The following is a 17,555-nucleotide window of genomic DNA, read 5'->3' as shown; positions in this document are numbered from 1 at the left end:
CATGAACGTCTTACAGTTTTTAAGAGTACAGGTCTTTCACTTCCTCTATTGAATTTATTCCTAGGAATTTTTAACATACAATTATAAATGGCACAGCTTTCCTAATTTCTCTGACTGCTAGTTAGTAGTGTATAGAAACACAATGATTTCTGTATATTAATTTTGTATCCTGTAACTCTATTGTATTAGTTCTAAGTTATTTTTGGTGGGAGTCTTTACAGTTTTCAATATGTAGTATGTTAGATGTAGAAGTGAGTTTTACCTTTTCTTTACCAATCTGGATGCCTTTTCTTTTTCTCATCTGATTACTATGGCTAGACTTCCAGTACTATGTGGAATTATAGTGGCAAGAGTGGGCATCCTTGCCTTGTTCCTGACCTTAGATGAAAAGCTTCAAGCTTTTCACCACTGAGTATGGTTATTAGCTGTGGGTTCGTCATTTATGGCCTTTATTATGTTGAAGTATATTCCTTCTGCATCCACTTTTTTGGAAGTTTTACCATAAATGGATGTCAAATTTTGTCAAATGCTTTATCTGTATCTATTGAGATGATCATGATTTTCAATCTTATTTTGTTGCATATATCATGTTGATTTGCATATAACGATCCTTGCATCTCTGGAATAAATTTCATTTCATTGATTATGATCAAGGATACCTTTAATGTATTATTGAATTCAGTTTGCTAATATTTTATTGAAGATTTTTGAATCGAAGTTCATTAGAAATACTTGCCTGTAATTTTTTTTGCGGGGGGGGGGGTAGTGTCTTTGGTTTTGTTATCAGGGTAATGTTGGCCTTATAATGAATGAATTTAGAATAGTTCCTTCCTCTTTAATTTTTTGGAATTATTTGAGAAGGATCTGTATTAACTTCTTTAAAAGTTTTGTAGAATTCATCTGTGCTGCCATCTGATCTTGGACTTTTGTTTGTTGGGAGTTTTTTGACTATTGATTCATTTTCATTACTAGTGATCAGTCTGTTCAGATTTTGTTTCTTCCAGATTTAGTCTTGAAAGATTATGTTTCTAAATTTATCCATTTCCTCTACGTTCTCCAATTTGTTGGCATATAATTTTTTTTTGTAATAGTCTCTTATAATCCTTTGTATATCTATGTTGTTGGCTATGATTTCTCCTGTTTCATTTCTGATTTAAGTCCTTTTTTTCCTTGACGAGTCTTGGTTAAAGGTTTTTAAACATTATCTTTTTAAAAAATCAGCTGTTAGTTTCACTGACCTTTTCTATTTTTTTTTTTTTTTGGTCTATTTCCCCCCACTGGGATCTTTATTATTTTCTTCTACTGTTCCCCCCCCCCCCCCCACTAAATTTATTTTTATTTTATTTTATTTTTTAAGATTTTATTTATTTGACAGAGAGAGATCACAAGTAGGCAGAGAGGCAGGCAGAGAGAGTGAGAGGGAAGCAGGCTCCCTGCCGAGCAGAGAGCCCGATGAGGGACTCGATCCCAGGACCCTGAGATCATGACCTGAGCTGAAGCAGCGGCTTAAACCACTGAGCCACCCAGGTGCCCCCCCCCCACTAAATTTAGATTAGGTTAGATTGTTTGAGATTTTTCTTACTTCTTGAGGTAGGCCTGTTTTGTTATAAACGTCCTTAGAACTTCTTCTTTTGAGTCCTAAAGATTTTCAAATGTTATATTTCCATTTTCATTTGTCTCATGGTATTTTTTCATTCCCTCATTGATTTCTATATTGACCTGTTGCTTGTTTAATAGCATGCTTTTGGCCTTCACTCTTTTCCATTTTTTTTTAATTGTAATTGATTTCTAGTGTCATACTGTTTTCAGAAACTATGCTAGTAAGATTTCAATCTTCTTACATTTATTGAGACTTATTTTTGGCCTAACATGTGATCTGTTCTAGGGAATGTTCCATGTGCACTTCAAAAAAAGGTGTATTCTGCTATTTGGGGTTAAATATTCTATGTCTGTTAAGCTGATCTGGTTTAATGTGTCATTAAAGGTACTGTTTCCTTATTTTGTCTGAATGATCTATCCATTGTTGAAAGTGGGGCATTAAAGTCTCCTCCTACTACTATATTTCTCCTTTTAGGTCTGTTAATATTTGCTTTATATATTTGGGTGCTGCTATGTTGGATACATAAATATTTACAGTTGTTATATCGTCTTGTTGGACTGATCCCTTTAGCATTATATAATGCCCTTCTTTGTCTCTTGTTATAATCTTTGTGTTAAAGTCTATTGTCTAAGTATTATTACCTAATTTTTTCTTCACCTCCGTTTGCATGGAATATCTACATTCGACCCTTCACTTTCAGTATGTATCTTTTGGTCTGAATTAAGTCTCTTCTATGCAGTACACAGATGGGGTTTTGTTTTTGTTTCTTTTTAATCCATCCAGTCACTTCATGTCTCTTGGTTGGAGCATTTAGTTCATTTACATTTAATGTACTTACTCATAGGTATGTACTTACTGTCATTTGTTAACTGTTTTCTATTTGTTTTTGTAATTCTCTGTTCTTTTCCTCTTGCTCTTTTCTCTTGTAATTTCATGACTTTCATAGTGTTATGCTTGGGTTCCTTCCTATTTTTTGTGAATATATTATTGGTTTTTAATGCCATAAGTTTCATTCTAAAAGCACAGTATACTACCCTCTCCATGATTATGTATTTGGTATCATATTGTACATATTTTTATTTTGTCTATCTCTTAACTAATTATTATAGTTGATTTTACTAATTTTGTCTTTAAATTTTATGCTAGCTATTACTTTTACTGTATTTTGTTTTTGCCAGTGAAATTTTCCTTTGATAATTTTTCTAACTTTTCTGCTTAGAGGATTTCCTTTCACGTTTCTTCTATCACTGGTATGGTGGTAATGAACTCCTCTTTTTTGTTTGGACAGCTTTTTATCTCTCCTTAATTCTTGCCGGGTAGAGCATTCTTGGTTGTAGGTTTTCTCAGTTCAGCACTTTGAATATGTCATGCCAGTCTCTTCCGGCCTGCAAAGTTTCTGCTGAAAAAACAACTAATAGCTGTATGGGTGGTTTGTTGTATAGAACTAGTTGCTTTTCTCTGGCTCTTTTTGAGATTCTCTCTTTATCTTTACTTTTTGGCATCCTAATTATTATGTGTCTTATTTTGGATCTCTTTTGGTTCACCTTGTTTGGGGCTCTTGTGCTTCCTGGACTTGGATGTCAGTTTCCTTCAGGGAACTTTTCAGCTATTTTCTCTTCAAATAAGTTTTCTACCCCTTTCTCTCTCTTTTTCTGGGACCCCTATAGTTTGAATGTTAGTCTGCTTAATGTAATAGAGGTCCTTTACCAATTCTCATTTTTAAAAATTCTTTTTTTTCTTAAATTAATTTATTTATTTTTTCAGCGTAACAGTATTCATTGTTTTTGCACAACATCCAGTGCTCCATGCAAAACGTGCCCTCCCTATTACCCACCACCTGGTTTCCCCAACCTCCCACCCCCGCCCCTTCAAAACCCTCAGGTTGTTTTTCAGAGTCCATAGTCTTTTATGGTTCGCCTCCCCTTCCAATTTCCCTCAACTTCCTTCTCCTCTCCATCTCCCAATATCCTCCATGTCATTTGTTATGCTCCACAAATAAGTGAAACCATATGATACTTGACTCTCTCTGCTTGACTTATTTCACTCAGCATAATCACTTCCAGTCCCGTCCATGTTGCTACAAAAAGTAGCATCCTTTCTTTTCTTTTTTTTTTTTAAATAAACATATAATGTATTTTTATCCCCAGGAGTACAGGTCTGTGAATCACCAGGTTTACACACTTCACAGCACTCACGATAGCACATACCCTCCCCAATGTCCATAACCCCCTCCCCCTCTCCCAACCCCACCTCCCCCTAGCAACCCCCAGTTTGTTTTGTGAGATTAAGAGTCATTTATGGTTTGTCTCCCTCCCAATCCCATCATTTTAAAAAATTCTTTTCCATTTGCTCTTCTGTTTGGATGATTTCCACTACCCTGTTTTCCAGATTGCTGCTCTGCATCCTCTAATCTACTGTTGATTCCATGCAGTGTGTTTTTCATTTCAGTTATTACATTCTTCAGCTCAAACTGGTTCTTTTTTGTATTTTCTATCTCCTTAAGTTTTCACTGAGTTCATCCACTCTTTTCCTAAGTTTGGTGAGCATTTATGACCATTACTTTGAATTCTTTACCAGGTAGATTACTTGTCTCCACTTTCTTTAGTTCTTTTTTAGAGTTTTTGTCTTATTCTCATTTAAAACATATTTCTCTATCTCATTTTATCTGACTCTTTGTGTTTGTTTATTGGTATTAGGTAGGTCAGCTATGTCTCCTTGTTTAAAGGTAGTGTCCCATGGGCCTAGAAAAGCATTCTCCCTGGTCACCAGAACCAGGCATTCCAGGGCTATCCTTGTATGGGCTGTGTGATCTCCCACTGGTGACAGACCACAACTGGTGTGGGTGTACTGGTGGGCAGGGAAGCCCTTCTTACCCAGGACTGGAGTCACTATGGAGGGGTATCAGCCCTGATAGTGGCTGCCACCTGGGTATGGCATGGTGGCAGTTGCTTTGGAGGGGCATCTGCCAGGTTGGGTGAGGCAAGTCTGCAGGGGAATGCCAGGGTGGGACAAGCTATGCTAGCAAGGTAGATAGAAAGTGTCAGAACTGTCACTTGCCAGTGTTGGGCCAGCTGGGCGGAAGGTAGACAAGAAAAATGGTGCCCACCAGTACTTCTGTTCTTGGGGAAAGTGCCCAGCCTCTCTGGAACATGTCTTAAAATTTGTCAATAAATCTCCTTCATGTCTGGCTCAGGTGATTTTTTTTTTTTAATTTATTTATTTGACAGAGCGAGATCACAAGTAAACAGAGAGGCAGGCAGAGAGAGAGGGAGGGAAGCAGGCTCCCTGCTGAGCAGAGAGCCCGACGCGGGACTCGATCCAGGACCCTGAGATCATGACCCGAGCCGAAGGCAGCGGCTTAACCCACTGAGCCACCCAGGCGCCCCGGCTCAGGTGATTTTTAAACTGCTGCTTCTTTACTGGTTTTTGGAGCAAGTGATGCTGTGTCTAGGCCCTTTAAGAGCAGAGTCTAGGTCTCCTATAGGCCTCTGAGTCTTTTGGAGTTAAACTCCACTGATACTAAAGCAGACATTATGGGGCCTCACACTCCTGAAGCAGATCTCCAGGCAGGAGGTCCCTGATGTGGAGTTGAGCCCCTTAACTCCACAGGGATGACCTCCACACCTATGATGTCCCTCCTGCTGGTGGGTCACTGCTAGACACTTTGCAAATGGCTGTTTTTCCACTAGGTCTCAAGAGAAACAGACTACATGTGAGACTTCCAAGTGGGGAACCTCAGTTTCCTATAGGACTTGGGGACCCCTGGATATCAACTAGTTGATTTTCCAACTCAGATGTTCTGGGAGGTTGTTCTCTGGTGCAGATTTCAGGGGCCAGAGTGCCTGACTGGGCATCAACCCCTTACTTTTCTGGAAGAAATGCCTAGCTGGTGAGATCTCTCCCTATTGTGTGCTGCCATGCTGCATGTGGGGTTTTGTGAGACTGTCTCTCTGCTTCTTCTACCTGTCTTTACCCTTTGTTGTGGAGAGCAATTCATCTAACGTTCAGAGGTGGAGGTGAGTTCAGAATCTTCCTGTGCTGCCATCTTGGACCCAATCTCCTGGGTCCTTATATTTTCTCTTTGCCCTTCCAGATCTGTTTTCCTCTATTCTTCACTTGCTCTATGTGCAGAGAAGCTGACCTACCTGGTCTATATCAATGAGCTCACTTGGTTTCTGGCTTCTGATTGGCCTTGACTGATTGCAAGGAGAAGAGTTAAGTCAGGGAGTTTTATTTCCCCAGTTCTCTTCTTGCTATGGCTAAAGGCTGGCTGTGCATGTCCCCTCTTGGGGCCCTCTCTTGAGTTACACCTCTGTATGGATTCCCATAACAATTACCTCACTTTGGGGCCACAGAGTAGCAGAAACTTCCTCCAATGACTAGCCCTGGGATACTATGGTTGTCCCCTTATTGGCTTTTCTAAACATTGCCTAAATATTTATACATAGTCCTTTTACTAAACTGCCCTTCATTACCTAGTTTGCACATATCTGTTTCCTACTATAAGAAATAGATCAACTGAGAGTGTGGTTTTAATAAACTTCATGAAATAATAAACATCTGGGGGTCCACCAGACATTAAAATATGTTGCTATTTAAGATTTTTCATGTCTTTTAAATAATTGTTAACAGTAATATATCTCACCTGTTCATAGACTTTGAACCTTCCAAAGGATAGTAGAAAAGAGCAATTATAGTGAGAACAGTTTCCATGGTGTTTGTAAGAGTTCTGGTACAGCAATACCATGTGAACCAAGAGCACAACTGGCAAAAAAACTAAGAACAATTGTAAGCAAACATATATGGAGTGGGAAAGGGAAAAGCTCAGTATTATCTTCTTCTATGGAAAACAGCAAGTCTACATACTGCAAAATCAGGTCAAAACATAAATGATATTAAAAATAAGCATGCCCAAACATTGTTTTCAAGAAGTTACATTATATATAGGTCTATAATAATACCAGATATGTAGGTGTTAAAGTTACCAAGTTTATACTTTCAGGTAAATTGACTAAAATAATAAACCAGGTTTTAGAAGAATATGCAAACAGAAGCATCAAGTCTACAAAGCAAATGTCTTAAAAGAAACTTGTTAGCTGGTGCAAGGATGTTAAACATGTGGTATTAGATTCCTAGCTCTTCAAATACAGCCTTTAAAAAATGTTCCAAATTTTTGTGGATTTAAAGGCTTCTCTTAATCTAGAAGAACCTGGTACTACTACTTTGGAGGAAGGATTTCAAAGGTATTACACTTTTTGACATTTTAGGTTGAGCCTTCTTCAGTGTATGTAAGCACAAAGTAGACTGATTTTATCCTTGAATCCATTAACAAGGACTCAATCGCTAATCCCACCTGTCTTTTTAATGCAAATAAACACACTATTTATAGAAATGTCTTAGTAATAATTAGCAAATTGATTAATATTTATTAATAAATTAATAATAAATTATATTCCAGAAATTTGTTGATAAGTTGGTTACTTGGAATTGGGAATATATTTTCCGGTAGAAACAGTATTAAAAAGGTAGTAAGATTTCTAAGCTAGCTTGTATAAAAGTTTATTTAAGAAAACACCAAGGGAGGTTAACTGCAGTACTAAAGAATCCAATCACTCTTCAGGATATGGTTTCAATGAGAAATTCCATTCAAGATTTGAATGTGGTAACAGGAATCTATCTCCCCACTGTGAAATAAGCCAGTCTGACAAAGGACAGTTTTCTACACCACATTTTCTCCCTTACAGAGTCTAACTATTTCAAACACTCAGGCTAGAGGTGAAAGAATGCTTCAGAGAAAACCTGCTTCTTAGGCTCAGTCTCAGGTAGCTAGAGGTAGTGAACAAAGGTTGTTCACAGTGGAGGTTATTTGTGAGGTAGGCAATGATTAGAACAATTCCTATTGAGTTTTGTAGAAAGTGAGGCAAGGACTCTGACAGGTTTGATGAGTGAAAGTGCTTCCAAGCCTGTTCCTGGGGTCTAGCCTCTCAAAGATTTTGAGGGCATTAGTGGCTTCAGTCACCCGGGGAGCAATCAGAAGTAGAGATATGGCATGCACCACTTGGATTTTGCTGTTCTTCAATATGGAAGTACCTCTATAAAGTTGTACAAATTATCTTTGAAGCTGTTTTGAGAACTGGGATTTTTTTCATGTGCTTCATGCTATTAGGAATGAAGTGAATAGTTTCTAAAGTGTTTAGGACTTACCACCCATTTTGCCATTTGCTGATTTTCAAGTTGCTTCATTAATGAGTAGAGTCTGATGTCTGCTATAGCAGACAAAAGTGCTTGGGCAAGTCTAGGAATCCAAATCTTCAATAGTTTAAAAAGAAAAAGAAGATATTAAAAACATGTACTGGTTCACACAGAATTATCATTAAGAAATCAACAAACTGATCCAACTATCAATTGAAGGCTATTCTTAGTACAAAAATAAATGTAATATAGTATTCTATTCTTTTGAAAAAATACCTGTTTTTTTCTACAAAAATGGCATTAATTTTTCAGGGATATGCCCAAGGTAGTTTTATTCTTTTTCTTTCTGTAATTTATACATTACAACACTACTACCGTTTTAAAAAATTATTTATTTATTTATTTATTTGAGAGAGAGTGATCGAGACAGTACATGAGGTGGGGAGGTCAGAGGGAGAAGCTGGCTCCCCACTGAGCAAGGAGCCTGATGAGGGACTCAATTTGGAGACTCTGGGATCATGACCTGAGCCGCAGTCACTTACCCAACTGAGCCACTCAGGCACCCACAACACTATTACTTTTAATATAGACAGCCAACAAAACAGTTCATTGTGTTAAGGTCCTATTTTAGAAGCACATTTAATGATTTTTGTTAGCATAACAATATTAAATTTTTATGAATCATTTATAATAATATGTGATAGGTATCATACCAAGTACTTTATGTGTATCAGCGCATTCAGTCCTAACAATACCTGTGAGATCAGCACTGCTTTATAAGTGAGGAAACTGAGGTAAAGAGACATTAAATAATTTTCTCAAGGCTGCACAGCTCATGTAGAAACCAGAATTCAAACCCAGGTCTTCCTGATTCTAAACACTGTGCTCTTAACTACGAAGGTACATTGCTTCCCCATCCTGCAATATGGATAATAAAATGAGTTACCTTTTTTTTCTATAAAAGGACAAGTATTCTACAACTACAGAAACACAGTAATCAGATGACATTAAAAAGTAAATTTAAGGGTAAAACTAAAGAGTAAATATTATAACTTAATTACGGTTAGTAATTCTAATGCTACACAATGACATCTTTGAGAGTTTTAAAAAAATGTGTCACAGTTCTCATTAACAAATAACACACCGATAGAGGACAATTTAATCTAGGTTAGCTCAAAAGATGTTTTCTAAAACTATATTTAAATTTTTACTTGTGTTGGACCAGTCTTTATTAATTTTACAGTGTAATTAGAGTGGCTTTACTTTCCGGTGCCAATGGCTTCTAACACTTTAGCTTTACATGTTCCTCCTCTTTGTCAGTAATTTGTAAATAAATGTTTAAGTTTTAAAGGTATGCTGTACTTCATAATTTCACTTAAACTCTGCCCTGTAAAATACAGCAAAAGACACCTATGTACATACCTTCTGCTTACTCTGCCTAGAGATCTTTACGCTTCATTCTTGCCTCTCAGGCCTGAACGTAGTTTATGTGAGAAGTCAGTTTAGCTATGAGTTTAATATAAGCCAACAGTACAAAGAAGCCACTAAAACTATAAGAATCCTTGTGCAATAACAGGAGTATAACATTTGTAGGATTAATGGTTCTACTATATTCTGAACTAGCTACCCTAGCTTTCAATATTATATTCAATTTGGAGACCTACATTTTAAGACAGATTTTAATAAATTATAAGATGTCTAAAGGATATTATCTGATTATGATATTTAGAAATAGCGATATTTGTCCTGGATAAATAAAACTTTCTGAACGGCTGTCTTGTAGAAAACTTGAATTTAAAAGAAGGTACATTTGGGGCCCCTGGGTGGCTCAGTCATATAAGCAACTGCCTTTGGCTCAGGTCATGATCCCAGGGTCCTAGGAGAGAGCCGCATTTTGGGTTCCTGGCTAAGCAGAAGCCTGCTTCTCCCTCTACGCCTGTTTGTACTTGCTCTTTCTTTCTCTGTCTCAAATAAATAAATAAATAAAATATTAAAAATAATAAAAATAAAAGTAGATTTTAGTTCAACACAAAAGTAAGTGGAGATGTAAATTCCCAGTTATTAGAAGTCTCTCCAGACCTTTAAGATACTCTAATTTTCTAGGTTTACAGTAAGGACCTGAGAAGAATTAAGTAACACTTGCATATGACTTCTGGAAATAAAAAGTAGAGGGGTGGGGCAAAGAGAAGGAACATGCAAGGGGTAAATCTTGAGTATGGTACTGTGTTGGCAGCTCACCATTCTCCTGTTCTTTAAGCTCCTGATTCTTCCATTAATCTCCAGAGGCCAAATGCCCTTATATGTCTTCTGACTATTGAAAGCCCCCACTTTGGTACCCTATTCAGGTCTGTCTTCTATATCCCTCTCTTCTCATGTGTTCTAAGCCAATGCTGTCCAGTTGAGATATAACATGATCCATGTATGTAATTTAAAATTTTATAGTAGCCAGATTAAAAAGTAAAAAAAAAAAAATCCCAAACAGGTAAAATTAATTTATTTTGTTTAACCCAATATATCTAAAATATTATCATTTCATCAAAATAAAAAATTACAGAAACATTTTACATTTTTATTTTGTACTAGGTTTTTGACATCCAGTGTGAATTTTACACTAATAGCACTTCTCAATGTGGACTAGCCACATTTCAAATATTCAGTAGACCCATGTGGCTAGTGGCTACCATACTAGACAGTGCAATTCTAAGCCATTCCTAGTTCTGTAAACACACTTTATGCAGTTTGGGGACAAGGTATCTAGGCTATGAATAAACAGACCAAAGATCTAGTTTTATTCTTTCTTTCTTTATTTAAAAAAAAAAAAAAGATTTTAGGGGCGCCTAGGTGGCTCAGTGGATTAAGCCTCTGCCTTAGGCACAGGTCATGATCTCGGGGTCGTGGGATCAAGCCCCGCATCAGGCTCTCTGCTCAGCAGGGAGCCTGCCTCTCTGCCGACTTGTGATCTCTGTCAAATAAATAAATAAAATCTTTTTTTTAAAAAAGTTTTTAAAAAGATTTTATTTATTAATTTGAGAGAAAGAGTGTACTAGTGGAGGGGAGGGGCAGAGGGAGAGGGAGAAACAGGCTTCCTACAAGGAGCCTGACGTGGGGTTTGATCCCAGGGTCCTGGAATCATGACGAGCTGAAGACAAATGCTTAACCCACTGAGCCACCCAGGCACCCCAGGATCTAGTTTTGGCTCTGCTTTTAACATCCTATGACCTTGGTCTGTTTATTTTACTTCTCTGACCCCTTCTAGTTTCAAAATCATGTGGTCTCTGTTTAAGATAATCAATATGACGGGGCGCCTGGTTGGCTCCGTGGGTTGAAGCCTCTGCCTTTGGCTCGGGTCATGATCCCGGGGTCCTGGGATCGGGCCCTGCATTGGGCTCTCTGCTCAGCGGGGAACCTGCTTCTCTCTCTGCCTGCCTCTCTGCCTACTTGTGGACTCTATCAAATAAATAAATAAAATCTTAAAAAAAAAAGATAATATGACAGTATGAATGACTAACTGATAGCAAGTTTCTCCATCTTGTCAAGCTCCAGATGGACAGATTTTTGCGGGGGACAGTGGGGTGGGGATGGGGACTAGAGGAGGCTTACTTTAAATCACAGGTGGGTCAACTATAGGTTGAGGGAAGTGGATAAGTCCTGGAGGAATAGGAAGTTTTCTGTCTTGAAGACTCCTTCATTCACAATATAATCTACTTCTTAGGATATAAGACATCCTTGATGACTTCTTGAGATATAAGATATCCTTGATGTCATTACATATATTTGCCTGTGGTTCCAGGCTTTATGATTACCCCCAAATAATCTAGAAACCCTTTAAGGACAAGGGAATTCACAGCCCCTAAGGTCACCATGTGTCCATGGAAAAAATGGTGCTGCTGCTCTAAATTCTCCTTCCCCATGATACTTCCATGTGTCTTTCCAGGTTCTAAGAAACCCTCAGGATTTGGACTGCCTTTGGAATTCTGGGTTACTTCCCTAACAGAAAATGGGGAAGGCCCAAACTTCTGAGTCTAATCTGAGGACAGCGTAAAAGATCTTGAGAATGAGTTTAGGGAAATTTTGGCCCCATTAGTTCTTTTGTACCCTCTCTTGGCAACTGACCCCAGAAGTTCATGATCTAGGAATTACAACCTTACTTACTATTGCTGCCTAATTACTACATACATAGCACAATGGTTGTGCATATCATCAAATTCTTGTCAAATTAATTTTCTCTAAGATTTATTTTCAACACTGAATGCTGAGTAGGTTTATGTTTGTTCTTTCATAAGCTCATATAACAGTATCTTCTGCTCACAAGTTAAAACAAAATACAACACTCCTCTCATGATTATTTCATGAAGGACTTCTAAAGTCCAAATAATTAATATATAATGTAGTCATTCTGAAAGTCTGAATATCTTAACAGGATTCACAGGATTCCTTTAAGTAGGACACTTTCATGCTCAGTTTTGTGTTTTAGCACATAATGAAGGGTTACACGTCGCAGTATGTCTTCAGAACTGTAGGCTGCCCAGATATGGTCAGAGTTCAGTAACAATATCTTTTTAAAAAGAAACCTTGTGATACCAATAATGTCATTTAGTTAATATACATTAGCCTTTTAAAAAGGATGGAATAAATCAACTTTTAATAACTTTTAAATTTACTTTTATTTAAACTTACCAGCAGTTGAACACTATCTTTCCCCAAAAGATGCAGGATCTTGTAAATGCTTGCAAAGATTAAGGGATAAGTGTAACCCCTCAATCTTTCTGTCCATTCCCAGGTCAAATAACCATAATTAGTAATATTAAGGACTAATGTTAAATAGCACTGAAACAAAATCTATTTTAATTACTGTGCATAAAAAATTTCCATTTTTTGGGGTAAAGCAGCTTAAAATCATAGCATTTTATGCTGGTTATTTGAATCAAAAATTCAGTTGGCCAATTAAACTCAACTTCTTTAAGAATGGAATGTGTGTTTTACTTCATCTATATCCTCCACGGTACTGAGCTCTATGGGAATACCTGCCGGTTAAAGGCTGAGTCAAATATATTACCATCGAAGAAAGAAGAAATATCAGTGTAGAATAATGGTATACTTTGATAAGTAAAGTTACTTAGTAAAATTGATTGAAAATTTATAAGAGAAGCTGGCACAATTTCTAAAATGAACATACATTTCTAGTCTGGAAAAGAAACTACAAAGGATATTTGAAAACCATGTGATGTGCAACTTCAAGAGACTGCCAATATTCATCTGGAACAAAACTTGTCTGGACTATAAAACAGTTACATATTCGTAATGCTACAGTAAACAAGACCAGATAAATGTTTTCACCAAGGAGATCTGAAAAACAAAACAAAAGAGGTAATCGTGGCACAAAAGTCAGGGAAGTTCCACTTAGAGAACTAAAATCTGCTGCTCTGGTTGGCGCCTTGCTCAGACTCTGTGAAGGCACAAAAGAAAATTCTGGCCTGTTGGCACTACTCTCAAAGCAGACCTGGGCAGACAGTTATACAAGGGCCCAAGCCTCACCACTGGGAAATTACCACCTTTCATTTAACCAATCTTCCTTGCAATTAATTGTATAAGGAGAATAGTAAGATAACATTGAACTAACTACATGGGTAGCCTATGAAAGAAAGCTAACAAATTACTTAGGATCAACTAACTCTTCCTATATATGTCAAACAGTGGCATATCAAACTGCTGGTCCTCTGCATATTTTTAAATAGTCCTTATTGATGCTTACTCTATGCGAGGCGCTGAGTTCATTCCGTCACACGCCTTATTTCATTTGATCCTCCAAATCATGCTAAAGGGTAGGTACTGGCCCCAATCATATATGAGGAAACTGAGACTAAGAAGTTAAACTGCCTTGTCCAAAGTCAAAAAGGTTACAAATGACTAAACGGGATTCAAAACAAGGTCTGTCTGCTGCCTCCAAAGCCCCGTCCTTTGCCACAACTCGACAGCCTGCAAGCTGCATAGAGTATTTTTTAAAATGTGAATTTAGTTGTCGACATTTAAAAATCCGACTTTGTATTAAAACCTTTTTCAATATAAAATATTTTCAGCATTTCACAACCAAGATCTGACAACAAAGCTCAACTGGCAATACCTAGTTGGTTCTTTAAGAGAAGGTGCTTTAATTTATTCAGACCTGCCTGTTTGGCCTCCTGAGTAATTGTGTTTGCCCTGTGATCCATTTTGAGTCTTTTGCTATATAGTTCTAGGTTCCTGCCACTCTCCTTCCTTATTCTCTGGGAACATATTTAAATATTTTTCAGACACACCACACATGCCCCATCTCAACTTTCATCTTTCGGAAGCACCTAAAGAAACACCCCGACTGAACTATATCTGCTGAAAGAAAAACCCTTTTACTCTGTGGACTGGTGCAGAACTCAGAGCAGGCCCCTGAACAAGTGATCTTGAATCACCTGAAAGTTCTACTATATGTCTGTGACAAGTATGGTAATTCACCATCGTTACTAACCTTTACCCTAAGGGATCCAACTTCTAACGAAGGAAGGATTAGGGGAAAAGAGCGACAGAACTCGGGCCCAGCTAACTCTCCCTTTCCCCCGTCACAATCCTCTTCCGTTTAGCAAAATGACTCTCTTCTTTCTTGGTCGAAGGTTTCCAGGGGGAAGCTCGGCATTGTTTTCATGCAGCTTACACAGTGCTCCGCACATGCAAGGCGCGCAATACATAATTACTGAATGAATGAGAAGTCCCTCTTTATAGTAAATACCCGCGTCTGACAGATCAAAAGTTCACTTGCTGGGGTGATTTTGCTCCTGTCAACATCATCACACCGGACCAGAGAGAAGGCGAGGGTGGGAAAAATAAATGGGGTGGCAGTCAGACCCAGTTCAACCCCAGGAACCAGTCCCTCCGAAGCTGCGAGATCTCAGGTTAACTCCCAGCCCGGGTGCCTTTCTAAAATGCGGATGCATTTTAGAACTAACCAATGCAGAATAAAGGGCCATGCAAGTGGCACGAACGGAGAATCCGGTCTCGAGTGCACTACTATTTCTTGGCAACCCCGCCCAGCAGATGGAGCCCTGGTTCAGGGTCCGCGGCTTCCCGCCACCGCCGGGCAGTTCCGCGACCGCGCCACGCCCCCGCCCCCACCCCCTCACCTCCGTGGCACAAGGTGCTCTTCCGGGGGCTGAGGTACAAAGTTGACTTTCTCTTTCGCAGCTTCACCTTCTCCTGGGAGCGGTTCTGGAAACCGCGGAAAAAGAGTCGGCTATCGTCGCCCTCTTGCCTCATTCTGCACCTCCTTCGAGGTCGGCTGAGGATCCCTTGGTACCTCAGTCCCTACGAGGACGGAGACAGGAGTTGGAGAAACGCGCGTTGCTCTTCCGCTCACTAAGTTTGGCCTCTGCAGCCGCCGTCACTCGCAGGCGCGGAGGTATTTGGGAAAAGGCCACTTTCTCGCACGGACCCCCGAAGTTTGTGCCTGCCGCCGAGTGCTGCAGGTTTGTTTGGCACCGGTACGCTTTGTCGCGAGCGAGTCTGCGCTTTTTCTTAAGCTTCTTCTTCTCGTGAGATTGCTGTCCGCCTTTGGGTTCGTGGTCTCCGCGCCCTGTTTTCTCTTCCGGAAACTGCTGGAAGGAGCCAGAACTCTCCTAGGCTGGGGCAGACGGGAGGCGGGGTTAGCGACGCGAAGCGACAGCCCAACGGTCAGAGGTGTTTAAGTGGTAATGATAGTAGTAATGATAATTGCAAACGTGTTTGTGTAACATTTCGCTGTTTGGGTGATCTCACATAGCTGTTGGACGGGGTAGGCGGAGTAGGGCTGACTTAAGCTCTTGTACAAATGTAGAAAATGAGGTTCGGAATCACTTAGCAAACTAGTGGCAAAAGAGGATCCTTCCCATTTTATGTGGTTTGTCTTCCAAGGATCCTACTTGCAAAAAACCCCCTCCCTCCCTCCGTCCTTCCGCAGGCATTGAACCATAGCATGCTTGATAAGTTGTCATTTATCTAGTTAATCGTAGAGTCCAAGAGCAAACAGGCATATCTTTCCCATATTAGTTTAAATTACATTTTAGCGATGTTAAGGACATCCTAGTTTCTAGTACCGGTTCTGCCGCTAATGATTATTGTAACCTCAGGGGCCTGTCTAGGAGACGGTGAAAGACCGTTACATTATAAGCAAACATGTAAATTCGTTATTCTGCTTTCCTCTTTCATAAACTGTTTTCTCCAGAGACTATGGTGTTCACAACTATAACTTTCTGAGAAATACTGGAGTCTTTACTCCTCAATTATTAAAAGTAAAGTCAGTCAGATCTCTTTATATTTTTATCAAAAGTGGATGGCAAGTTATTTACATATATTTGATGCCTACTTGTACCTTCTAAAGCATCAAAGGGAACTCATAAAATCCTTTAGCCTGCTTTAAGAATTGTTTTTAATTATGCATATTGCCAAAAAACATGAAATAGTTAAAAAAGGGCTAATAATGAAAAGTAACAGTTCTCTTTCTTTTACTTCCAGATTGGATTGGCAATCACTTTCAACTTTGGGGGGCAGCTGTTTCGTTTAGTTGGTAGTTTTATGATGGTATGTAAAGGTGACAAGAGTATGCCTCTTCCTAGCCTCTCCCCCACTTTTGTCATTTTGTCATTTAAGAATAAAATTTAAATAAATTTTATTTATTTAAAACCATTGAGAAAATTCTGTAGTAGGATTTAACTTTGTCTTAACACCACCCCCTAACTCTCTTTTGTCATATTCTCTGTGTATTTATATTCCTATTTTAGTTAAATCAAGCGATATTTATGTATGATGAAAATACTATTCACTCTGGAACAAAGTAGTGACATGGAATCTTTTAAAAGGATTGACATCCTGAGTTATTGGTTTGCTTTCTATTTTCTTCGTACACAGATCTGAAGATATTTCCTGGATGTTGACTCTAATTTTTCAAAACCACCGGGTGGCAAAAGCACTGTATGGCATTTGTTGAAAAATGTTTGGGAGATTGACTCTTCCACAACTGCTTTTTGCTAGCATCCTTGGAATTGCTGGAGGGATGTATATTTACCAACCAATATTTGAACAGTATTACCGAGATCAGATGGAATTAAAAGAAAAGTTGAAATTGGCACAAGAATCAGAAGAGAAGAAAAGTTAATACTACATGGAGTTAAACTGTAATTGTTTAAAGTTCTATTGAAATTATGCATTGGCTATAAATAATCTAGTAAAAAGTTCTCAAGTATATTTTAAATGCAAATCATAGGTAATGATTTTAAAACAAGCACTGTCAATTTTAGTGTTTAATTTTGTCATTTTTAAAAACTAAAATGTCTGAAGAATTTTTGTTTCCCAGTTGATGTTTATTTTTCTGGGAATGCAGCATAAACAGGATCAAGGGATGACAAGACTCTATAAACTAGCTGGAAATGGTGTTTATAGTACTGTTTATAGCTGAAGTGACTCAAGTTAAGCACCTCAGGCAGAATGCCCCTCAAGTAGCAAATGAAATGTAAATATAACAATGCAAAATGTTAATTTTGTTTATCCTTCCAAAGAACCAGTTTAATTGATTTTTTAATTTTAGTTTTAGTTTCTATTTTATTTATTTATTTCTGTGATCTTATTTCCTTACTTCTACTAATTTTGGGCTTTATTCTTTTTCTAGTTCCTTTAGATGTGAAGTTAGGGATTTTCCTTGTTTCTTGAGGTAGGCAGGTATCACTATGAACTCCTCTACTAGAACATCTTTTGCTGCATCCCATGG

General features: G+C 38.3%; 2 protein-coding genes across 10 annotated transcripts in view; one reads left to right on the top strand and one right to left on the bottom strand.

The window, feature by feature from the left end:
- PIGB (phosphatidylinositol glycan anchor biosynthesis class B) overlaps positions 1-15,073 on the bottom strand; it is a 40,771-nt gene extending 25,698 nt beyond the window's left edge. Inside the window, exons 1-5 of one of the 3 annotated variants that reach the window (XM_046007372.1) lie at positions 14,941-15,073; positions 13,003-13,138; positions 12,470-12,587; positions 7,805-7,909; positions 6,246-6,376 (exon numbers count right to left, since the gene is read on the bottom strand). In XM_046007372.1, the coding sequence (XP_045863328.1) occupies positions 6,246-6,376; positions 7,805-7,909; positions 12,470-12,587; positions 13,003-13,138; positions 14,941-15,073 (623 nt within the window). Of the gene's footprint in view, positions 1-6,245; positions 6,377-7,804; positions 7,910-12,469; positions 12,588-13,002; positions 13,139-14,291; positions 14,357-14,940 lie in introns of those variants that run through there. The other 2 variants (XM_046007373.1, XM_046007374.1) reach the window with 2 other exon arrangements.
- A 3-nt stretch (positions 15,074-15,076) lies between these two features.
- PIGBOS1 (PIGB opposite strand 1) lies at positions 15,077-17,143 on the top strand. 7 transcript variants are annotated; one of them, XM_046007381.1, is made up of 4 exons: positions 15,090-15,215; positions 15,337-15,504; positions 16,307-16,372; positions 16,700-17,143. In XM_046007381.1, the coding sequence occupies exon 4, from the start codon at positions 16,782-16,784 to the stop codon at positions 16,944-16,946; it is 165 nt and encodes a 54-aa protein (XP_045863337.1). In that variant the 5' UTR covers positions 15,090-15,215; positions 15,337-15,504; positions 16,307-16,372; positions 16,700-16,781; the 3' UTR covers positions 16,947-17,143. The 7 variants fall into 7 exon arrangements, with proteins under 7 accessions (XP_045863338.1, XP_045863337.1, XP_045863331.1 ...); XM_046007382.1 differs by lacking the exon at positions 15,337-15,504 and having other exon boundaries at positions 15,077-15,215; XM_046007375.1 differs by lacking the exon at positions 15,337-15,504 and having other exon boundaries at positions 15,097-15,282.
- Positions 17,144-17,555: the final 412 nt, after the last annotated feature.

This window comes from Meles meles, chromosome 6 (genome assembly GCF_922984935.1).
Source record: "Meles meles chromosome 6, mMelMel3.1 paternal haplotype, whole genome shotgun sequence".
Classification (NCBI taxonomy): domain Eukaryota; kingdom Metazoa; phylum Chordata; class Mammalia; order Carnivora; family Mustelidae; genus Meles; species Meles meles.
This window is presented reverse-complemented; position numbering and strand designations above follow the sequence as displayed.

What these genes read in the sequence shown, in the direction of transcription:
- PIGBOS1 (XM_046007382.1), top strand. Translation starts at nt 16,782, where the DNA reads ATGTTTGGGAGATTGACTCTTCCACAACTGCTTTTTGCTAGCATCCTT.